The 18,937-nt window shown below is 44.6% G+C and overlaps 1 protein-coding gene across 1 annotated transcript in view; it reads left to right on the plus strand.

Moving 5' to 3' along the window:
* The window catches only part of DOCK5 (dedicator of cytokinesis 5), a 211,730-nt gene that overhangs the window by 135,238 nt on the left and 57,555 nt on the right, over window positions 1–18,937 (plus strand). Inside the window, exons 21-27 of the mRNA XM_059372023.1 lie at window positions 53–153; window positions 2,163–2,297; window positions 7,152–7,263; window positions 7,977–8,047; window positions 8,638–8,744; window positions 10,589–10,725; window positions 15,260–15,355. Of these exons, the coding sequence (XP_059228006.1) occupies window positions 53–153; window positions 2,163–2,297; window positions 7,152–7,263; window positions 7,977–8,047; window positions 8,638–8,744; window positions 10,589–10,725; window positions 15,260–15,355 (759 nt within the window). The remainder of the gene's footprint in view (window positions 1–52; window positions 154–2,162; window positions 2,298–7,151; window positions 7,264–7,976; window positions 8,048–8,637; window positions 8,745–10,588; window positions 10,726–15,259; window positions 15,356–18,937) is intronic.

An 18,937-nucleotide genomic window follows, 5' to 3' on the forward strand; every position in this document is an offset into this window, starting at 1 on the left:
TCAAAGCCTGGGGTCGTACAGTGCTGCTATCTATGTTTTTCACCTTTGGCAGGTGTTTATTATCTCACTGATAGGAGACATCAAGTTCCAGCATTTTAATCCTGTCCTTGAAACCTACATCTATAAGCACTTCAGTGCCACTCTGGCTTACGTGTAAGTCTGATTCAAGGGGACTGCCTGCTATTGGGCTATTGGGTTTATACTCTCAGGATTGGGTTGTTAAGAAATGCAAGGGACATAAGCTGAGTAAGGGTGCCCCTAAGTGCAGAAGTTTGTTGTAAGCTTCTGGGGGGAGAAAGAGCACCAGCTAAGTGGTCCACCACTGGGAAGGGCATTCAAGTAAGTCAATCCCTGCCTTCTGGGTTGCTCCTGAAGAGATAAGGCTCTCTGTCTTTAAGAATCCAGAACACAGAGAGACAAAGCGTTGAAGGCATCGAGAGCACAGTCAAGGACAGAAGATCATACTCGGGATCTTAGGAGAGCTGGGTGTCGGGGATTCGCAGGAAACCCCAAAGGGATCTAACAGTGGGTTAAGCAAGACTAAGTTAAGTAGAAATGAGGGTCATGTCCTCAGCTGTACATCACAGGTGCTTTGTAGCATTTATTACCTACAGGATATGAGATGATGTCATTTTTCTTTCTTTTATATAAAGGAGAGTGGTCTCTGCCTTTTCCATGATCAGGTCATGGAAGCCTCCTTTCTGTCTGGTTTACGAGCTTCTGACTCGGAAGCAGCTAGCATGCGGCCCACCTCACCATGGCATTGTATGTGGCCTGTTTTCCCCACCTCTGGTGTCCCAGCCACTGTGCAGAGCAAGGTGATGAAGAGTGGCAAGAATATAGCAGAGATTGGCAGAGATCTTTGGGTTTTTTAATATATATAATTGTTAAAAGTTTTTTTTAATAAATGTATAATGTATTATTAGTCCCAGGGGTACAGGTCTGTGAATCGCTAGTTTTACACACTTCACAGCACTCACCATAGCACATACCCTCCCCAATGTCCATAACCCCCCCCCCACCCCCCGGCAACCCTTAGTTTGTTTTGTGAGATTAAGAGTCGGCAGAGATCTTTCTGACAACGGCTTATGCCGGTTCAGTGTCAGCTGCTGTTGCTAATCTATTATGTTGGCTGCTGACCTGACTTTTTGGGTCAGGTCGTAGAGTCCCATATCTTCTTTCTGAACTAAACAAGGAAGTTCTTGGTTTGATTTGCAAGAGAGGTCCAGCAATGTTACAAGTGTAAGTGACAGAAGAGAGGTGTAACGTAGCATAATCACCCACGAACATGGTGGACATGATGCCCGCTGGGCTGGGAGAAGCAGCAGATACACTCATGACAGGTTTCTTTGCACTCAGTAGCCTCACTTCCCAAGCAGGCGGTAGCTGCACATCAATCTTCATTGTGGATCCAGGTGGATCACTTCCCTGGATCTTCATTCCACAGAGTCGAGTACACACTCCAGGAGGTAGCAATCTGGGTTTCTTTACAAGACTATCAGTTCGGCATCTGTGCTGTGGATTTTTCTTAATACTAGGAAAACTCAGAGATTCACAGAAAGAAAGGTCAATTTATGAGTGTCCCTCAAAGTGTAAGTTAGCAGACAATTAGGAAAATGCCTAGACTCTGGAAAGACACATCAATCTGACATCCCAGCCCAGTGTTATCTGTTGGGATGCCCAGAAACCATGGTTGTTATCAGAGTCAGATGGAGCTTCTCTTCTCATCCTCACCGTTCTGTGACTCCCAGAGACTTCAGGCAGACTGAAGGGAATTAGACCTCTTTTAAGTTGACTACATTAGGCATACAGTCCCTTCCTTCCAGGAACGTCTGAGAATGTGTGTATAACATATTGGAGATTAAAATGTCTTCATGGATTGAATCCCTTCAACTTTCATTTTTGATTCTTTTTAAAAATCCTGCTAAGGAAAGAAACCACCCATTATTTCTAAGCTTTAGGGATGCTCTAAACTTGGACTGCGGTGAGGAAACCAAACTGCAAAGGAGTCAGTTTCCCTACTCAGGGCATATTCTAGAAGAGATCATTATAGTTGTGATTTCTGCTTCCCCGGTATGCCAAGTTCCCTTCTCATATAACATACCTCAAACCTCAGAGTACCATTTTGCCCCACTGACATTTTTCTTTCTCACCCTTTTAAGGAAACTCTCCAAGGTACTGAACTTTTATGTGGCGAATGCAGATGACTCCAGCAAGACAGAATTGCTTTTTGCTGCTTTGAAAGCCCTAAAGTACTTGTTTCGATTCATCATCCAATCCAGAGTACTCTACTTGAGGTAATGGTAGCTGCAGTAAGACATTTATGCTGTCTGTTCTCTTTCACGGATTTTTCCTTAATCCGCGTGCTCTGTGTTAACGCTCGATCACGGTTGGATCACGGAATTGCCAAATTTCAGAGCTCCAAGGCTGAACATGGTGGTAGATTCTGAAACCTCTGGAGAAGTCTGGTCCAGAGTCCTTTCAAGGCAGCAGAATTTCTAAGGCAGTAATGACAGGAGGACTTAGGGACGCAGGTGGCTACTGTACGCAGCTTGATGAAAGCCTTATTTGGTGATGACAGCTCTAGGAGTCAAGGTTCCTATGGCAAGACTGCATTTAGTGCAGCAAGGGACTTCATGATGATGTCAGGTGTACAATTCTAGGATCGTGAGCTCTTGGTGGTGGATGGAGAATGGTGGCCGTTGTCATTGGGGAGATTTTTCCTCAAGTGCGTGTTTCTTTGCTGACGTCATGCTCAGCTACTTGATGAAACTAAGCCAAATATAATTTCCAGCTTGAATTTCTAAAATAACAGCTCCATCAAAAATAGAGATGGGGCACTTGGGTTAGGTAAGTGCCTGACTCTTGGTTTCGGCTCAGGTTGTGATCTCAGGGTCATGAGATCAGCCCTCACTGGGCTCTGTGCTGAATATGAAGACTGCTTGAGATTCTCTGTCTCCCACTCCTTCTGCTCCCTGCACCCCCACCTCGCTTGCTGCTCTCTCTCTAAAATAAATAAATCTTTAAAAAGAAATAGCAGAGACAAAGAATGAGGACGTAACTGTCCTGGGAATGCTCACAACCCCAGTGTTATCTCTACCTTTCAATAAGAGTTGGATTTCCAAACTGAAAATATATTGCTAAGGCAGGCTTGGAAATAGGACAGAGAGCATGCTAAAATGTTACTAGGAGTAAAACCATAGGTAAGAGGATTTCAAGTCTAGACCTGAGCATTTGTATTGGTTTTAACTTGGTATGTTTCAACAATCATAAACAAAATTAAAGGCAAACAATTAACATTAAAAAGCTTGCAATGTACAATATAGATCAAGATCTTTAATTAGCTTTATTTTTTTTTTAAGATTTTAATTATTTGAGAGATTGAGAATGAGAGAGAGAGAGAGAGAGAGAGCATGAGAAAGGGGAGGGTCAGAGGGAGAAGCAGACTCCCTGCCAAGCAGGGAGCCTGATGTGGGACTCGATCCCGGTACTCCAGGATCATGACCTGAGCCGAAGGCAGTCACTTAACCAACTGAGCCACCCAGACGTCCCTTTAATTAGCTTTATTAATGAAGGGCTCTTCCCAATCAACAAAAGAATAATAAACATCCTTAAATAATAGAAAACAAAAACAGATAATATATAAGAGAAAAATTCAAATGGTAAATTAAATTTCTTAAGAAATATTCAGGAGTGCCTGGGTGGCTCGATGGTTGAGTGTCAGACTCTTGATTTTGGCTCAGGTCATAATCTTGGGGTCCTGGGATCAAGCCTTGCGTGGGGCTCTGTGCTCAGTAGGGAGCCTGCTTGGGATTCTATTTCTCCCTCTCTGTCTGTGCCTGCTCCCACTCTCTTTAAAATAAATGAATGAATGAATGAATGAATGAATGAAAATCTTAAAAAAAATTCATACTATCAAAACCCCATACACCTGTAGTATCTTTTTTCCATACATTTGATAAAGATTAAAAATCTTTATCCTTTGATGAAATTTGACAGAAATAGGTCCTGCATTTTTTTTTAAAGATTTTATTTATTTATTTGAACAGAAATCACAAGTAGGCAGAGAGGCAGGCAGAGAGAGAGAGGATAGGAAGCAGGCTCCCCGCTAAGCAGAGAGCCCGACGTGGAGCTCGATCCCAGGACTCTGGGATCATGACCTGAGCCGAAGGCAGAGGCTTTAACCCACTGAGCCACCCAGGTGCCCCAGGTCCTGCATTTTAATGCTGATAGGAATATAAATTTTTTAAGGGCATAAATTTGGCACCTTGAATAAAAAGCAAAAACAAAACAAAATCCACCAAAAGCAAAAGAAAATACCATCTTTGTCTGGTAATAACCCATCTAAAAATTTATCTGCTGGAAAATAATCCAGCAGGTGTGAACAAAGTTGGATGGGAAAAGGGTATGTTAATGAGGAAAGACAACTGTGATAGGTTCTTAAATAATAAAACTAAAGCATGAGACGTAAGTGCCATCTGATCCCATTTTGAAAATACTGGCTTGGGAACTAAAATCTTAGTTAGGAATAAAACTGTAGATAAGAGGGCTTTAAGCAGGTTTTTATTCTTTCAGCATTTTTGAAGTTCAGCTGGGTGAATGTTCCTCGTTGCTTACCGAAGCAAGAGCAGTGTTCGCCATGCAGGGTTTATTTTTTTATTTTTAATTTTTAAAAAGATTTTATTTATTTATGAGAGAGAGAGAGAGAGTGAAAGAGCACAAGCAGGGGGAGCAGTAGAGGGAGAGGAAGAGGCAGGCTCCCTGCCGAGCAGGGAGCCCGATGCGGGACCTGATCTCAGGACCGCGACCCAAGCCAAAGGCAGGCACTTAACCCTCTGAGCCATCCAGGCGCCCCAAGTCCAGGGTTTATATGCGATCTCTGTAGTCTTGTTCTCTTTTCAGACAGGCTTCTTTAATAGCTTGCTCCTCGTTCTGCACTTATGTTGAATTTCCACAAATTCATTTAGGGCCTGTAGTGTCCCACTGAGGGAACATCCCCTTACCTAGACGTTTGCACAGTGAACCCTGATGTCTAGGAATAAAGATCCTTGTAAAACCATAGAAAGGAAATCTTCATTTATGAAATTGAAAAATATATTCTGTTGATGACTCACTAGCGTGTCAGCCCTCACCATGTTGCAGTATATCTGAACCATCGTCTTCAGTATTGTATAGGAGGAGAACAGCAGAAAAGCCAAGATTAGGGTGGTTAAGTAGCCCCTGAAATTAACTAAGGGAGTTGCTGTGTCAAACGCAGTCCCTGAGCTGGTTATCGCCACCCCTCCAATCGTTTCTCGTTAAACAAGAGCTTGATCTGAGAAAGCCAGCCTGGAAATCTACATTCTCTGATTGCTTAGATCAGATGGACATCAGTTTATTGGCCCTGTCCAGGAGCTGCAAATGAAATGTCACCCTACACAGATCCCCCCCACAACCCCCCTACCCCCACCACTTTGCCCTCCTCAGAGCTTAAATTCCTCTTCTGAGCTCATTTCCTGGCTGGAATTTACCCCCATTCTGGAGCCACCTAGGGAGAATTCAAGTTGTAAACTGCCCATGGTAGGTCATTGAGGACTCGGCTTCAGTCTTGAACTAGCCCCACCTTCCCCCCCCTTCCCGACCCCCAGCCCTTTCCCTTAAATATTTATTTATTCATTCATTCGTTCATTTTAGAGCAAGAGCTTGCATAAGTGGGGGGGGGGCAGAGGGAGAGCAGCAGACACCCCAGGAGTGCAGCTTAACCCCAGGATCCTGAAAGCATGACCTGAACCAAAATCAAAAGTTGGATACTTCACTGACTATGCCACCCAGGAGCCCCTGGTGCCCTCTTTTTAAATGCCCAGCTCAGAGGGTGCCTGGTACTGTTCTGGGTGCTGGGGACCTAGTAGCAGAGGAAACAGGGCTCCAGCTCTGATGGTGCTTCTGGGTTGTGTTGAAGCCAGGAAGGCAAGTAGCAAAGGAAGAAAGGGAAGATAATTTCAGATTAGTAAGGGCAGGCTGGGGAGGCCTTGGGAAGCGGGGAGAGTAGAGGATAATGGTCAGGGAGGAAAGAGGCGTCTCCAGGAGTTGGCATCTGAAATGAGACCAGATAGGAGGAGGCCATCTGTGTAGGTGTCAGGGAGGAGGAGTGAGGGTGTGTGGAGGCTCTGTAGAGCCTGTGTGAGGAGCTAGGAGAAGCCAGTGCTTTGGGAGCATGGGGAATGATAGTGAGGGAGTGCGGAGTGGGAAGCAGCAGCAGAGTGACAGGAGAGGTAGGACCTGGCAGGTCATCCTAAGGAGTTTGGATTTTACCCAAGTAAAAATCCTGATGCCGGAAGATCCCTACTCTTGACCAGTTGATGGTACCATTGCCACCCAGTGTAAATGCACTTGGACTACAATTTGGGACTTCCGTGTTTCTGAGAAATGTGCCCAAGACCTCTGATTTCTACTTATGAGAAAGAACCAACTTTCAGCGGCTGGACAGATCCCGAAGACAAACAGTGTACCTTAATCAAAACCAGCGGGAATCCGCAAAGGCGAGGTGTTCTTATGTGCTGTGAGGCCCCGCGCGAGGCCCTGTCGTAGAGCAGGTCAGCACCCAGCGGGCCACTTCAGTGGAGAGAATGGCATTCCGGAACTTGCAGACCGTGTTGGGTTCAGAACATTGTGGGTCCAGTAAGAAGAGAAGAGGAGAACGGGGGAATAGGGCAGGAGTGACACTGGAGGATAGGCTGCAGCAAGAGTGTGGGTTGGGAACATGCGCTGGGGGCGTCCCCTGCATATCAGGTGAGGAGACTGGGCATGCGCACGGGGCTCACATCTGATCCCTTAGGCAGAGCAGCTTCCTGCTGCTCCCCTTTGCCAGAAATGCCCATACACCGCTAGGAGGGTCTGCCTCGTTCAGCTTTCAGGGAGTTCTTCCCAACTGGCTGGCCATGGCGGACCAAGTGGAGAGCCCTGTGGTGGGACCGTAGCACAAGTTCCTACGTGCTCTTGTCCAGGTGGTAATATCTTCCCAGCCCACTACTGGGCGTCTCCTGGGCGCACCCTCTGACCTTCCCTTCACGCGGTCTCAAGTGGTGACCAGGGAGACACGGGCCTCCAGCATTGCTCAGGTGATGGATTTAAAGGTGGAAAATTTGACCACTTTTTCTCTTTCTCCTGTTAAGATTTTACGGCCAAAGTGAAGACGGAGATGAGTTTAATAATTCAATCCGCCAGCTCTTTCTCGCTTTCAATATGCTCATGGACAGGCCCTTGGAGGAGGCCGTCAAGATAAAGGTCAGCAGGGTATCAGCGTGGGCGTCCCTTTTCTTGCTGTCTCTGAGCGTGTTCTGTGACAACGTAGAACTGGACGCGGTGGGAGAGAAGCAAAGTGAATCAGATTCGTGGAAGGCCTCTGAATTTTAGTATGACTTACTGAAAGCAAAGGGAGAAACCCATGTATTAACTTTTATGTCCTTTTGTATTCTCAAATGGCAATTTGCCCCAGAAAGACTGTCCTTTTAGACATCCTGTGATGTCTGTGAATTCAGCCAGTCGATCCCAGTGTCACAGGCAACAGGTTTTTATCCTAAGTTCCCCCATTCTTCCCAGAAGCCCAAAGTCGCCCTCATGTTCATCATTACCGATTTTTTCATGGAAAATATGCCATCTCTGGGGATTCAGATCTGTACTTCATTACTTATTCCTTGTTCTTGATGGCCACCTTGTGAGGGAGATGTCAAGATCTTAACGACCTCCTTAGATAGACGAATTCCATTACCAAACAGTACCTGTTGGTAATGAAGAAAAAGAAAAGCTGTGCCCTCTGACCTTTCAGGGAAACATTTTAGGCATCACCTTTAGCAACACTGATGAGCTCTCCTCTCTAGGGTGAGAGCGTCTGTGTCCAGTTCCCTACGTGGATGCAAGCCTTTTCCTGGGATTAAGTAACACATTCTGTGTTCGTCCTGCTTGGCAACTGAATTTGCCTTTCTGTGTTATTCTGACAGGGAGCAGCTCTGAAGTACCTTCCTAGCATCATTAACGACGTCAAACTTGTGTTTGATCCCGTGGAGCTCAGGTAAACAGCAAAGCGAGTTCACGGACTTTTACAAAGAAGCTGCCCCTGCCTGGAGCCTGGGCTGCTGCACATTCTGTTAGTCTTCCAACCCATATTAACGGAACCCCTGCTGGGGCTCCATTTCTGCGGAAAATATAAAAGGAGACACAAAGCCTGCCCCTGAGTGAGGTTTGCCTTTTTCGCTGGAGAATCGAGGCACAGACAGGAAATTAACTCCAGAAGAACATACATAACGATCTGCTTCCAGCCCTCTACCCAAGTCCCTGGGGCTGGGCAAAGAGGCGGTGAGCAACAGCGGGTGGAGTTAGCCGGGAAAGGGTCCTGCAGGGGAGGAGCGTTCAGGCGGGTCCCCACAGCCGGGATGGACGTGACCGTGCTTCGCCCGAGTTCAAACAGAGGCAGCTCTGAGACTGAGAGCTAACAGCACGCATGGAGCACAGTCTTCACCTCGAGGGGCAGACTCTCAGGCTGCCTGGGGGAGATTTCCAGGGAAAACTCTCCATGCCCGGATCTCGGAGTCGAGGGGAGCTGCGTAATGGTCCCTTCAGTGGGACAGAAAGAAAATAACTAACCTCTGGGATCTCTTGCAGCGTGCTCTTCTGCAAGTTCATTCAGAGCATCCCTGACAACCAATTAGTTCGCCAGAAACTGAACTGCATGACCAAGATAGTGGAGAGCAATCTTTTCCGGCAGTCTGGTACGTCCTCACCAAAAACTACCACTTGCCGAAATTCCAGTCTTGGCGGCTTCTCCAGCCAGAACTTGCTTGCTTTTTTAAAAAAATGTCAATAATGACCTTGCCGGTAGCTGGTTGGGACTTAGGGATCTCCCAAGAAACAGGTTTTAAGGAGCAGACAGAGTCAGTTTAGTATTTCCAAGAGGATCCGAGACATTTTTTTTTTTTTTTTAAATGAGGACAATCCAGTCTTTCAGTAATTAGAGAACTTTGTCCTCCAAATGGCACACCTCAGCAGGCAAACAGGAAAGACGGTTCTTTTCAACAAATGTGTCATCTTCGACCTGTATTTGTTGCATAACCTGAAAAGCCAGGGAAGAGCTGTGCAGGGCTGTGCTATCCTCCCGTACTCTCTGTGCGCCCCCCCCACCCCAGCTCAGGAGAGCAGATGTGTGTATCTTTTCTTAACTTCCATGCTCGGTCATATCACATGAAGCACTGAAAATGGGCCACAGTGGTCGTATTTACACCACAGAAATTGGCAAACGCTCTAAGTCACAGGTTTTGGAGGGGCCTTGGGGCTTTATGGGGGAGCCAGAGGGCGTGGAGGAGAGAAAACTCTAACATGGATGAAGTGCTCTTCGTTTTGTGACTAGGGGCAAGCATACAGCCACCACGTCTAAATCACTGTGCTCTTGTCCCCAAGCTGATATGGGAAAGAGGTCTGATAACTGGTCTTTCCCCAATAAACCCAAGACTTGCCAGAGAGGGGCTGCTCTGGGAAGTTGTTTTGGGTCTACCAGAGGGTGAAGGGCTTCCAGAAGGTGACCCCATGTTGCATGTATTGCCTCTGGAAGGTCACCAGGCACCAGCAAGACTCCTCAGAAATAGGGAAAAGTGAGCAGGTTGTTGGTGCCAGGCCTCCTGGCCTTGCCCGGGCTGGTTATGTAACTTTGGACACACCAGGAACCTTTTCTAAGTCTTAGCCTCCATTTCCACGGAAGGGAAAATTTGAACTGGATCACATCAGTCGCCTCTTTTGGCTCTGAAATATTCTGACCCTGTGAATTTTTGCTTAGAAATTCCAGTTGTTACAAGGACACTGTTGGAGGTATGTACAAAGCTAGTCAATGGTCTTAAGTAGAAACCTAATATTACTAGACATCTTTATACGCTATGATATATCTGCCTCTAAGCATGCAGAAAGGATAGGGGAGATGATAAAAATGGGCTGTTTGAGCACAAAAGCTAGCAGACACTGTGTGTTCCAATTAGAGGAAGTATTCTCACTGTTAACAGTCATTTCCATTAGCGTCCAGAACATCTGACCTCATCGTAATAATGTCTTCTAATATCGAGGATCCCAGAAGGAGGACATCATAGAAAGATAAGCCCTTATTTTGTGAAGCTCATATGCCTGCCAAAACAATAATGTCCTTGAAACACTTCACAATGTCCTAGGAAGGCTCACTCAGTATTCATACGAATTTTAGAGTCCATTCTCTCCATTTGGTGGAAGCTTTCAAACATTTTTTACAAGTGTGACTTGCTTAATTTATTCCTTTTGTAGGACTTTGCCTCTGGCTGTCAAGTTGGCTTTTTTTTTTTTTTTAAGCTAAAGACATTGTTGAATACTTGAAACCTTTTTGTTTATGTGCCTGTGATGGGTGTAATTTTCTGAGCTTTTAAAATCAAGTAACAAGGCTGAAGTTCCATGTCTAGGCTGCTGTGCTCCCACTGGGTAGAGCTCAGAGGTCAGCTGTGGTATCAGGCAGAGGGAGAGTTGCAGGCAGAAGCGGGGCACCTGGGGGCCGGTGAGGGGCTGGGTGCTGCAGCTGGTGAGCTGGGTGCACTTTCTCCCCCAGAGTGCAGAGATGTGCTGCTGCCGCTGCTGATAGACCAGCTCAGCGGCCAGTTAGATGACAACTCCAGCAAGCCCGACCATGAGGCCAGCTCGCAGCTTCTGAGCAACATCCTGGAAGTGCTGGACAGGAAGGATGTGGTGAGTTGAATTGTCACCCCATGCTGACCACAGTGCACAGGTCCCTCTGCCTCAGGCAAGAATGACTTCAGGACCTTCCTTGTCTCAGGGCTTGGCCCCAGCGGTTTAGAACCTGGGTCCTGGGGGCTGGTTTTGAGCTGATCAGAGAGGCTTCTGCTTGCCAGAGCCTGCTCTGCAAATCTAGGTCCAGGAGAGGTCCGTGGGCTGCTAGTACCTGCGGTGGGCTGCTTTTCCTGGCTCATCCACGGTGGAGATCCTGAGGGGGCTTTGAAGAACCAGAGGACTATTTAGATTTTTTATGCAGAAACCTTGGCCCTCTTTTACCACTGGTGCTGAGAGGACTGTTGTAGATGTGCCTGAACTTCTGAGATGCTTTCATTTTTATACTCTTTCTGACACCAATCCTTCCTTTTGGAGCCTGGTGGAAATGATGTGTTTTCTCATCTCGCATCTTCTCCCTTACCTCCCATCCTCTCCAAAACCCTGGGGCTTCATCTGCCTGGATTTACCTTGTTCTAGAGATTTCACAGCCCTTAGCCTAGGCAGGGCCACTCTCAGGAGGCTGGAAAAGTTGGCAGAATGTGTTCAGTTGTGCACAAACCATACCTACTGCCCCCCACAATGGCTGCCTGGCACCAGTGTTCCCACAGAGCAAGGAGAACACTCTTGGCTTTGCCTAAGCCATTCTCTTACCAATATGTTTAGGCTCAGTTCTGTTAAAGGAGTTGAAGAACACTGTCCCTTTTCCCAAAATAGCTAAATTCTTGGCTCACCTTTCAAGGCCCACCCCAGTTTGGCCACAGCCTGCCTCCTCTTCACACAGGCACGCCTGCATTTCTGCCAATTCACACCTCAGCTGTGGAGGTCCCGGAGAATGCCATTGCCTTTTCCACCTACCCCCACCCTTTCCCTGAGTCCCTGTAGCCCACCTTAGAATTTGTGTTATTTATTGGGCATTTATTAATTAAAGGTCATGTTCCCCTTCCTCTTTTTTTTTCTTAAGTGTGTTTCTAGAAACCAAATAAAATAATAAGTTTCCCCAAGGAACTTTATGACTGGGGATTTAATTCCTAACCAAGGATTCTACAACAGATAAATAAATGTAACCAATCATCTCATGATGATAAGAATATTTTTAAAAAGTAACTCTTATGACTCCATAATCAAAGTACTAAAATGAAACTCCAAGCTCTAGTTGGCAACAGTGTACTAGGGTCTTTGGTTTAGTCAAGGCTCCAATGTGTGTATATGATCCAGGGTTAATCTAAAACATGGGAATTGGGCCGTTTTCTGGTGCCAGTATTAGCATGTGTAGCTTTTATCCTTAGGCAAATCTGTATACGCCTTAGTTCCCCTTACCTAGCATGGAGGGATTGTTCTGGATGGCCTCTTAGGTCTCTTCCACTCTGATGCTACCTTGTTTTGTTTTTTAAAGACTTTATTTATTTATCTGAGAGAGAGCATGAGTGGGGTGTAGGGACAGAGGGCAAGGGAAAAGCAGTCATTTACCTGACCAAGCCACCCAGGTGCCCCATGTGTTGTTTTTAATATAATGTATTTTAATATAAATTTTTAATATAAGTTTGTTATATTCAATTTATATTTAAATGATATATATTGCTATATATGATATTAAAATAATATAATTTATATAGTATAACAAATATATTTAAGTTATAAATATATTTATATTTATAGAAATTTAATGTAAAATTACATTAGTTTATTATATTTATAAATATATAATCGTATGTTATTGAATATATATTTACATATAAGTAAAATATATAAATTTATATAATTTATATACAATTTATGTAAATTGTATATAAAGTATATGATTATACATTTATATAAATTTATATATTTAAATCTGTTTAATGTAAATTTAGCATAACATTTATAGTGTAAATATATTTATATATTATTAATATAAATAGATTTACTGTAATAGATTTATATTTATATTAAAATAAATCTATATTATAAATATAAAATTAAATTAATTAAATTTAAAGATTTATATTTAATACAAAAATTTTAATATAATATCTTTGCCCGCCTTCATACATGCAGAAGGACCCTTTGGAAATGACTTGAATGTATTTACATTTTATGCTGAAAGTAATTGGCTTGAGGAAGCTTTTTTTTTTTTGTCTTCCTAATAACGTTCCCTGTAATGAGCAGAAGCATTCAAGATTATTGATCTTGGAGCTTCTGTAAAATTAGTAAATTTGATAAATTTTTGGTGATGGTAATGATATGGCTTTATCCCCCACCAAAGCATTCTTAAATGTATAAACCAACCCTTTATGTCTTCCCCTATCCGCCTATTTCCTCTGTTAAAATTCCAGGCTCTGATTACTGACATGGATTCCTATGCCTTTTTTCAATAGTCCAGGATTCCTCTTTTCCCAAAGCTGTGTCTCCACACTGCCCACATTCTTCAAAGTCCAGCTGCTGTAAGTCCCTGCCTGAGGTCGCTCCTGGTCCAGTCCTGCCCAGAGTCCCCCACTCTGCCACTTCCGATTGTGCTCTCCTTATATCCCACTTAAGGTCCTTCTTGTTCGGTATCCTGAGTTGTGGTTCAGTTCACAGACACGTCTTGAACAGCGCCCACGCTCCGGGCGCTGAGATAGGTCTGAGTGCAGCACTGACCAAGAGAGGGAAGCACCTGCCGTCATGGAGCTGCCCTTCTAGGAGGATCCTGGGTTCTGCTCATTGACCTTCAAGCCCCAGCTCTCCAGCTGAGGTGAATCTTTGAAGGGCTCTGAGAGCATCTGATTCCGTTTCTTCCCTCCACCCCGGCCAGCGGGACTCACTCACCTAGCCAGGTCTGGGGTGTGGTCTCGTTATGGAATGAGGGTAAAATGCCTCAACAGAGATGCAAGGTCTGTGGATCACGTTCCCTCAAAGAAATGGAAAGCACGTGAATGTATAATAAAAACGAAGAAGGAAAGAAGGGAGGCATGACAGGGAAGCTAACAATATTTGATATTATAATGAAACTATATATAGCAGTGATTTAGTTATTTGAACCATTAACCAGGAGTTTCAAAATATCTATCATGAAGCCAGAATGGATAGAAGCTTTGAAAGACAAGGTTGACTATTGCTAGCTTGGGGCCAAATGAGTATAACATCAAATCACAAGAAGGAGAGAAGGAGAAATAAAGAATATGTATTTGTGGGGTGCCTGGCTGGCTCAGTCAGTTAAGCCTCTACCTTCAGCTCAGGTCATGATTCCGGGGTCCCGGGATCAAGCCCCACTTCAGGCTCCCTGTTTGGCGGGGAGCATGCTTCTGCCTCTCCATCTCCCTCTGTGCTCTCTCTCTCTCTCTTTCTCTCAAATAAATAAAATCTTAAAAAAAAAAAAAAAAAAAAAAACAAAGAAGAATACGTATTTGTGAGGCACTATTTACTGTGTACACCAACCCAGCTAATTCCTGTAATGGAACCTTTTTTTTTCCAGCTATGGAAATGGAGCCTCAACAAAGTTAAATAATTGCTCAGAGTGACACATGACAGAGTCAAAATATTAAATCCTGTGTTAGTCTTCTCGGGCTGCCAAAACAAAACACCCCAGACTGGGCAGCTTAAACAACAGATATTTACTTCCCATGGTTCTGGCAGCTGCAAGTCCGAAGTCAGGGTGCCCATGTGGTCGGGTTCCTGGGGAGGGCCCTCCTCCTGGCCCGAAGATGGTTGCTGGCTCTCTGTCCTCACATGGCTTTTCCTCAGTCTGTGTGTGGAGAAGGAAAAAGCCAGCTCTCTGGTGTCTCTCCTTATATTATAAGGACACTAACTCTATAAGACCAGGGTCCCGTCTTCATGTCCTAATTAGCTCCCCAAAATCCATCTCTAAATATCATCACACAAGAAGTTAAAGGACCAGCATATGACTTTTGTGGGTTTTGAAAAATTAATATCTGTGTCCTGTGCGGGGCTTAAACTCAGAACCCTGAGATCAAGAGTCACATCAGCTGTGGGCGGCCCTGTGGGGCTGACTGAGCCAGTCAGGTGCCCCCAGCCTATGACTTTGAACACAAACATTCAATCAATAGCAATCTCCTTGACTTGAATTTCTTGTATTTTTTTCGTCCTACACAGAATGTGGCAAAAACGTTGAATTTTTTGCCTTTTCCTTCGTGCACATGCCTGTTTCTCCTGGGCCACCCCATGTGCTCAGCGTCAGGACTGACTTCTCATGCCAGGGGGGTCCTCCCAGAACTCCGCTGAATTGGTGGCCACAGTGAACTTGCAGTGAACACGGATGGTCTGGGTTACTAGGGAGACGTTCTCCCCGACATGCCCATGCTCTGTTTTTATATGCTAACCCTAATCATTTTTACCGATTCCCAAGTAACAGCATGTGTTCATCTGTGAACTTCCTTTCCCCTTTTTGGACAAGAGATTGCTTTTCAGGGAAGAGCCTAAATGAGGCTTAAGGAGAAAATTCACCTGTCCAAGGGTTTTTGAGGTAAAGTGAAGCTGAGTCAGAAGAAGTGGGTCAGTTCCCATGTTTCCCCCACAGGGCCCCACTGCGATGCACATCCAGCTGATAATGGAGCGGCTGCTGAGAAGGATCAACCGCACCGTGATTGGGATGAGCCGACAGTCTCCCCACATTGTGAGTATTGCGTCAGGGGACCCCGCGGCCACCACGGCTTCTCAGTGTCCCATCTGTCCACTCCATTGGGAGTCCTCTAGACCATTCCCACAGGCCCCCTCATCCCAGTTCACCGTCGGTGTCTGTGCTCTGTGCATCACAGCTGCCTCTAGAACTCTCCAGCCCTCCCCGATGAGTGACCTTGGCTCTAATCGCCTGCAGATCTTAATTCTATGCTGATTTTTCTCTTGAGGGGAAATGCTCCCACAGGGTGGTGGGAGAGGTTAAGGGGGGGAGAGTTATTGGGGACCCTATATACACAAAATATGCAGATCCATTCTTGAGGAACCTTTCTCCTACTGAAGATTAGACAAGCCTGTTGTAATATGTTCCAGCAGAACCTGAGACGTGTGGGGCCCCCCAGGTAGGCTAAGTTGGTATCCATTCAACCACATGCTCTTTTAATATTTGTTGACTATTTCATTTAAGAACAACATGAGCCTTTGTGAGCCGAAGATGATGGGTTGTGATGGCTGCATTTAGTCCTTCCTCTGTTGTCTCAAGTAATTGCGTTCTAATACTCACTATGTGGTGTGCACGCTCAGTCTGGATCTACCCCAGTTAGAATGATAATGGGAAAACTATTAGAGCTCCTAGCTGTAGTGATGATGATAGTAGTAGTCAGTAGCTGGTTTGGGTTTGGGTTTTGTTGGTTTTTTTTTTCTAATCTGTCAGAAATTATTTTAAGCACTTATATTTCTTCCTTTTTTAAAAAATAGATTTTATTTATTTGAGAAAGAGTGCCTGTGTGTGCTAGAGAGAGAGACCACATGTGGAAGCACAAGTAGGGGAGAGGGAGAAGCAGGATCCCTGCTGAGCAGGGATCCCAGGACCCTGGAATCATGACCTGAGCCGAAGGCGAAGGCAGACACTTAACCGGCTGAGCCACCTAGGCGGCCCCAGGGCTTTACATATCATGGAAGCCTCACACAGATCCCAGGAGGCAGTTCTTTCTTTGGCTGCATTTTTTAACTTAGGAAACTTGCAAAGAGAGGTTAGGAAACCTGTGTGAGGTTGCAAGACCACCAGGGGGTGAATTGAGGTTGGGGTCCCTGGCAGCCGGCTTTCTGCCTAGGCCGTGCATGGCAGCCGCCCCCACCCCAGGCAGCTTACCAGGTAATACTTTCCAACTATGCACTCCAGTCGTCAAGAGAGGAATTCTGATCAGTTCCATCTCCCCCCACATTGGATTTCCACTTCTGTGTTTGTAGATGGGTGCCCTGTGGTACTGTCCAGCCCTTTTGGCTCAAAAAACCCACAAATGTTTGAAAGAACTTATGATTAGCACATTTTTCAGTTTGCCCTGGCCTCTATCTCTCCGCCTCCTGGATGTCAAATTAGATGAAAAAGTATGTTTGCAACCAGAGGTAACTGTTGGAAAATCATGTTGCATCATTACTTACGATAGTTAAAAGCTATGATGTGATCTTAGAGGACAGAAGGAAAAGAACCACCTCAAATGGCGACAGTCAATGAAAGCCATTCATTTATTCAACAAAGAGTTGTTAAGAAACTACTGCAAGCCAGGCACTATTCCAGACACTGGAGGTAGATTAGTGAACAAAACAGAAATCACTACCTTAGCAAAGTTTATATACTAGCAATAACAATAACGAAAAATAAGAAGATACCAGGAAAGGGCAGACAGGGTGGGAGAACTACAAATTTAAATGAGGTGATTAAGAATGATTTTCATGAGAAGGGAAAATTTGGACAAAGACTTGGAGAAGAAAGAGGGATTAGTGTGGAGGTGTAGGGAGAGGCCTTTCTGCAGAGGCAATGGCCAGGGCAGAAATGTCAAGATGTGCCTTGTAAGATTCACACGTGGTGACTGAGCTGATCCAAACAGGAATGTAGAGAATCACCCCCTGGGTTAAGACTCAAGGTGACCCAAAACATGAAAGGATTCAGATCTCACAATAAAGGTGTAGACACTAGATATACCCTTCGTTGTTACTGCCAACCCATTGCTGCCCTGTGTTTAAAGAACGTAAGGGCAGGTTGAGAACTGTATTTAGGAAATGATAGATTGGTTTTCAGGTAGTACTTAACATATCTTAATTTAAATATACCTGTTCAGCCTCTTCTGGTAGTGAAATTGTTCGTTATCTTACAAGCTTCAGCCAACTCAAGAATGTTGGCTGTGTTTCTGAAGAGAAAGGTGGGCAGTTGAATGTGAAAGGAGCTGGATCCCTGTTGTGTTTCTGTTAAAATAAGATGATGGGAGTGGTTAATGCCTGAGATAACAGGGAGTGGTAGAGAGGCCTAGAGAAGCAAAGAACTCAGGAGTAAGATAAACCTAAGAAGGGAAAGGCAGACCAGGCAAAGATACAGTCACAGAGAGAAATATGCAAATAAGTGATTGAGTATAGATATATGTCTTAATATAGCTTATCTTTATACATAAGAATAGTTAAGAATTAGAGGATCTGTTAGAGGCCTCTGGGTGGCTCAGTAGGTTAAGCATCTGACTCTTTTTTTTAAAGATTTTATTTATTTATTTGACAGAGAGAGATCACAAGTAGGTGGAAAAGCAGGCGGAGAGTGGGGGAAGGAGGCTCCCTGCCCAGCAGAGAGCCCAATGTAGGGTTTGATCCCAGGACCCTGAGATCATGACCTGAGCCGAAGGCAGAGGCTTAACCCACTGAGCCAGCCAGGCGCCCCAAGCATCTGACTCTTGATCTTAACTCAGGTCTGGATCTGAGTCAGGGTGTGAGTTTAAGCCCTGCACTGGGCGTGGAGCCTACTTAAAAAAAAGAGCGGGAAAGAGAAAGGAATTTTTTTCAGTAGAGGATCTGTGAATAAAATACATCATTTGAACAAAAGGAAAAGCACTTTATGTCTGTCTCCACAGATGCCAAAATATATGTGATGGATGTAACATCTTTTCCAAATTAATAGAAGGAGATGTTCACATGCAGTCACTAGGCAACTTGATGGGTCATGAAAAGGGAGAATCAAGGTGTTAAGTCTCAACACTGTTGAGCACTTTTCTATAAATTGCTGCCAATATGATAACACATGCACACATATATGTTTTATATATATTGAGAAAGGAGAAGATTATTTTCATAATTGTCGTTTTTAGTGAAATGACTACCATTTCTAGGAAGCCCAAGAGGCCTAACAAAATTTTAACAAAAGTAATGAACAGTTTGTTAAACTGTCCAGTTTCAGAATAAACAAACAATATTCAGTGGCCTGTCTATATAACAACAGCAGCTGTTTAGGGATCGTAAAAGAAAAGCCCCATTTAACTTAGCCACAAAAATATGAGAGTAAAAATAAATACAAGATGGGTGCCTGGCTAAGTCAGGAGAGTGTGTGACTCTTGATCTCGGGATCTTGAGTTTCAGCCCCATGTTAAATGAATAAATAAGTTAAAACTTAAAAAAAATAAATATAAGATACACATAAATGAATAGCCACATAGATTTTAATATTTTATTTATTTGAGAGAAAGAGAGGGAAAGCAGAGGGTGGGGGGTACAGAGAGGGAGAAGTCCCACATCTGCCTGATGTGGGACTCGATCCTGGGACCCT

This window comes from Mustela nigripes, chromosome 1, assembly GCF_022355385.1.
Source record: "Mustela nigripes isolate SB6536 chromosome 1, MUSNIG.SB6536, whole genome shotgun sequence".
NCBI lineage: Eukaryota > Metazoa > Chordata > Mammalia > Carnivora > Mustelidae > Mustela > Mustela nigripes.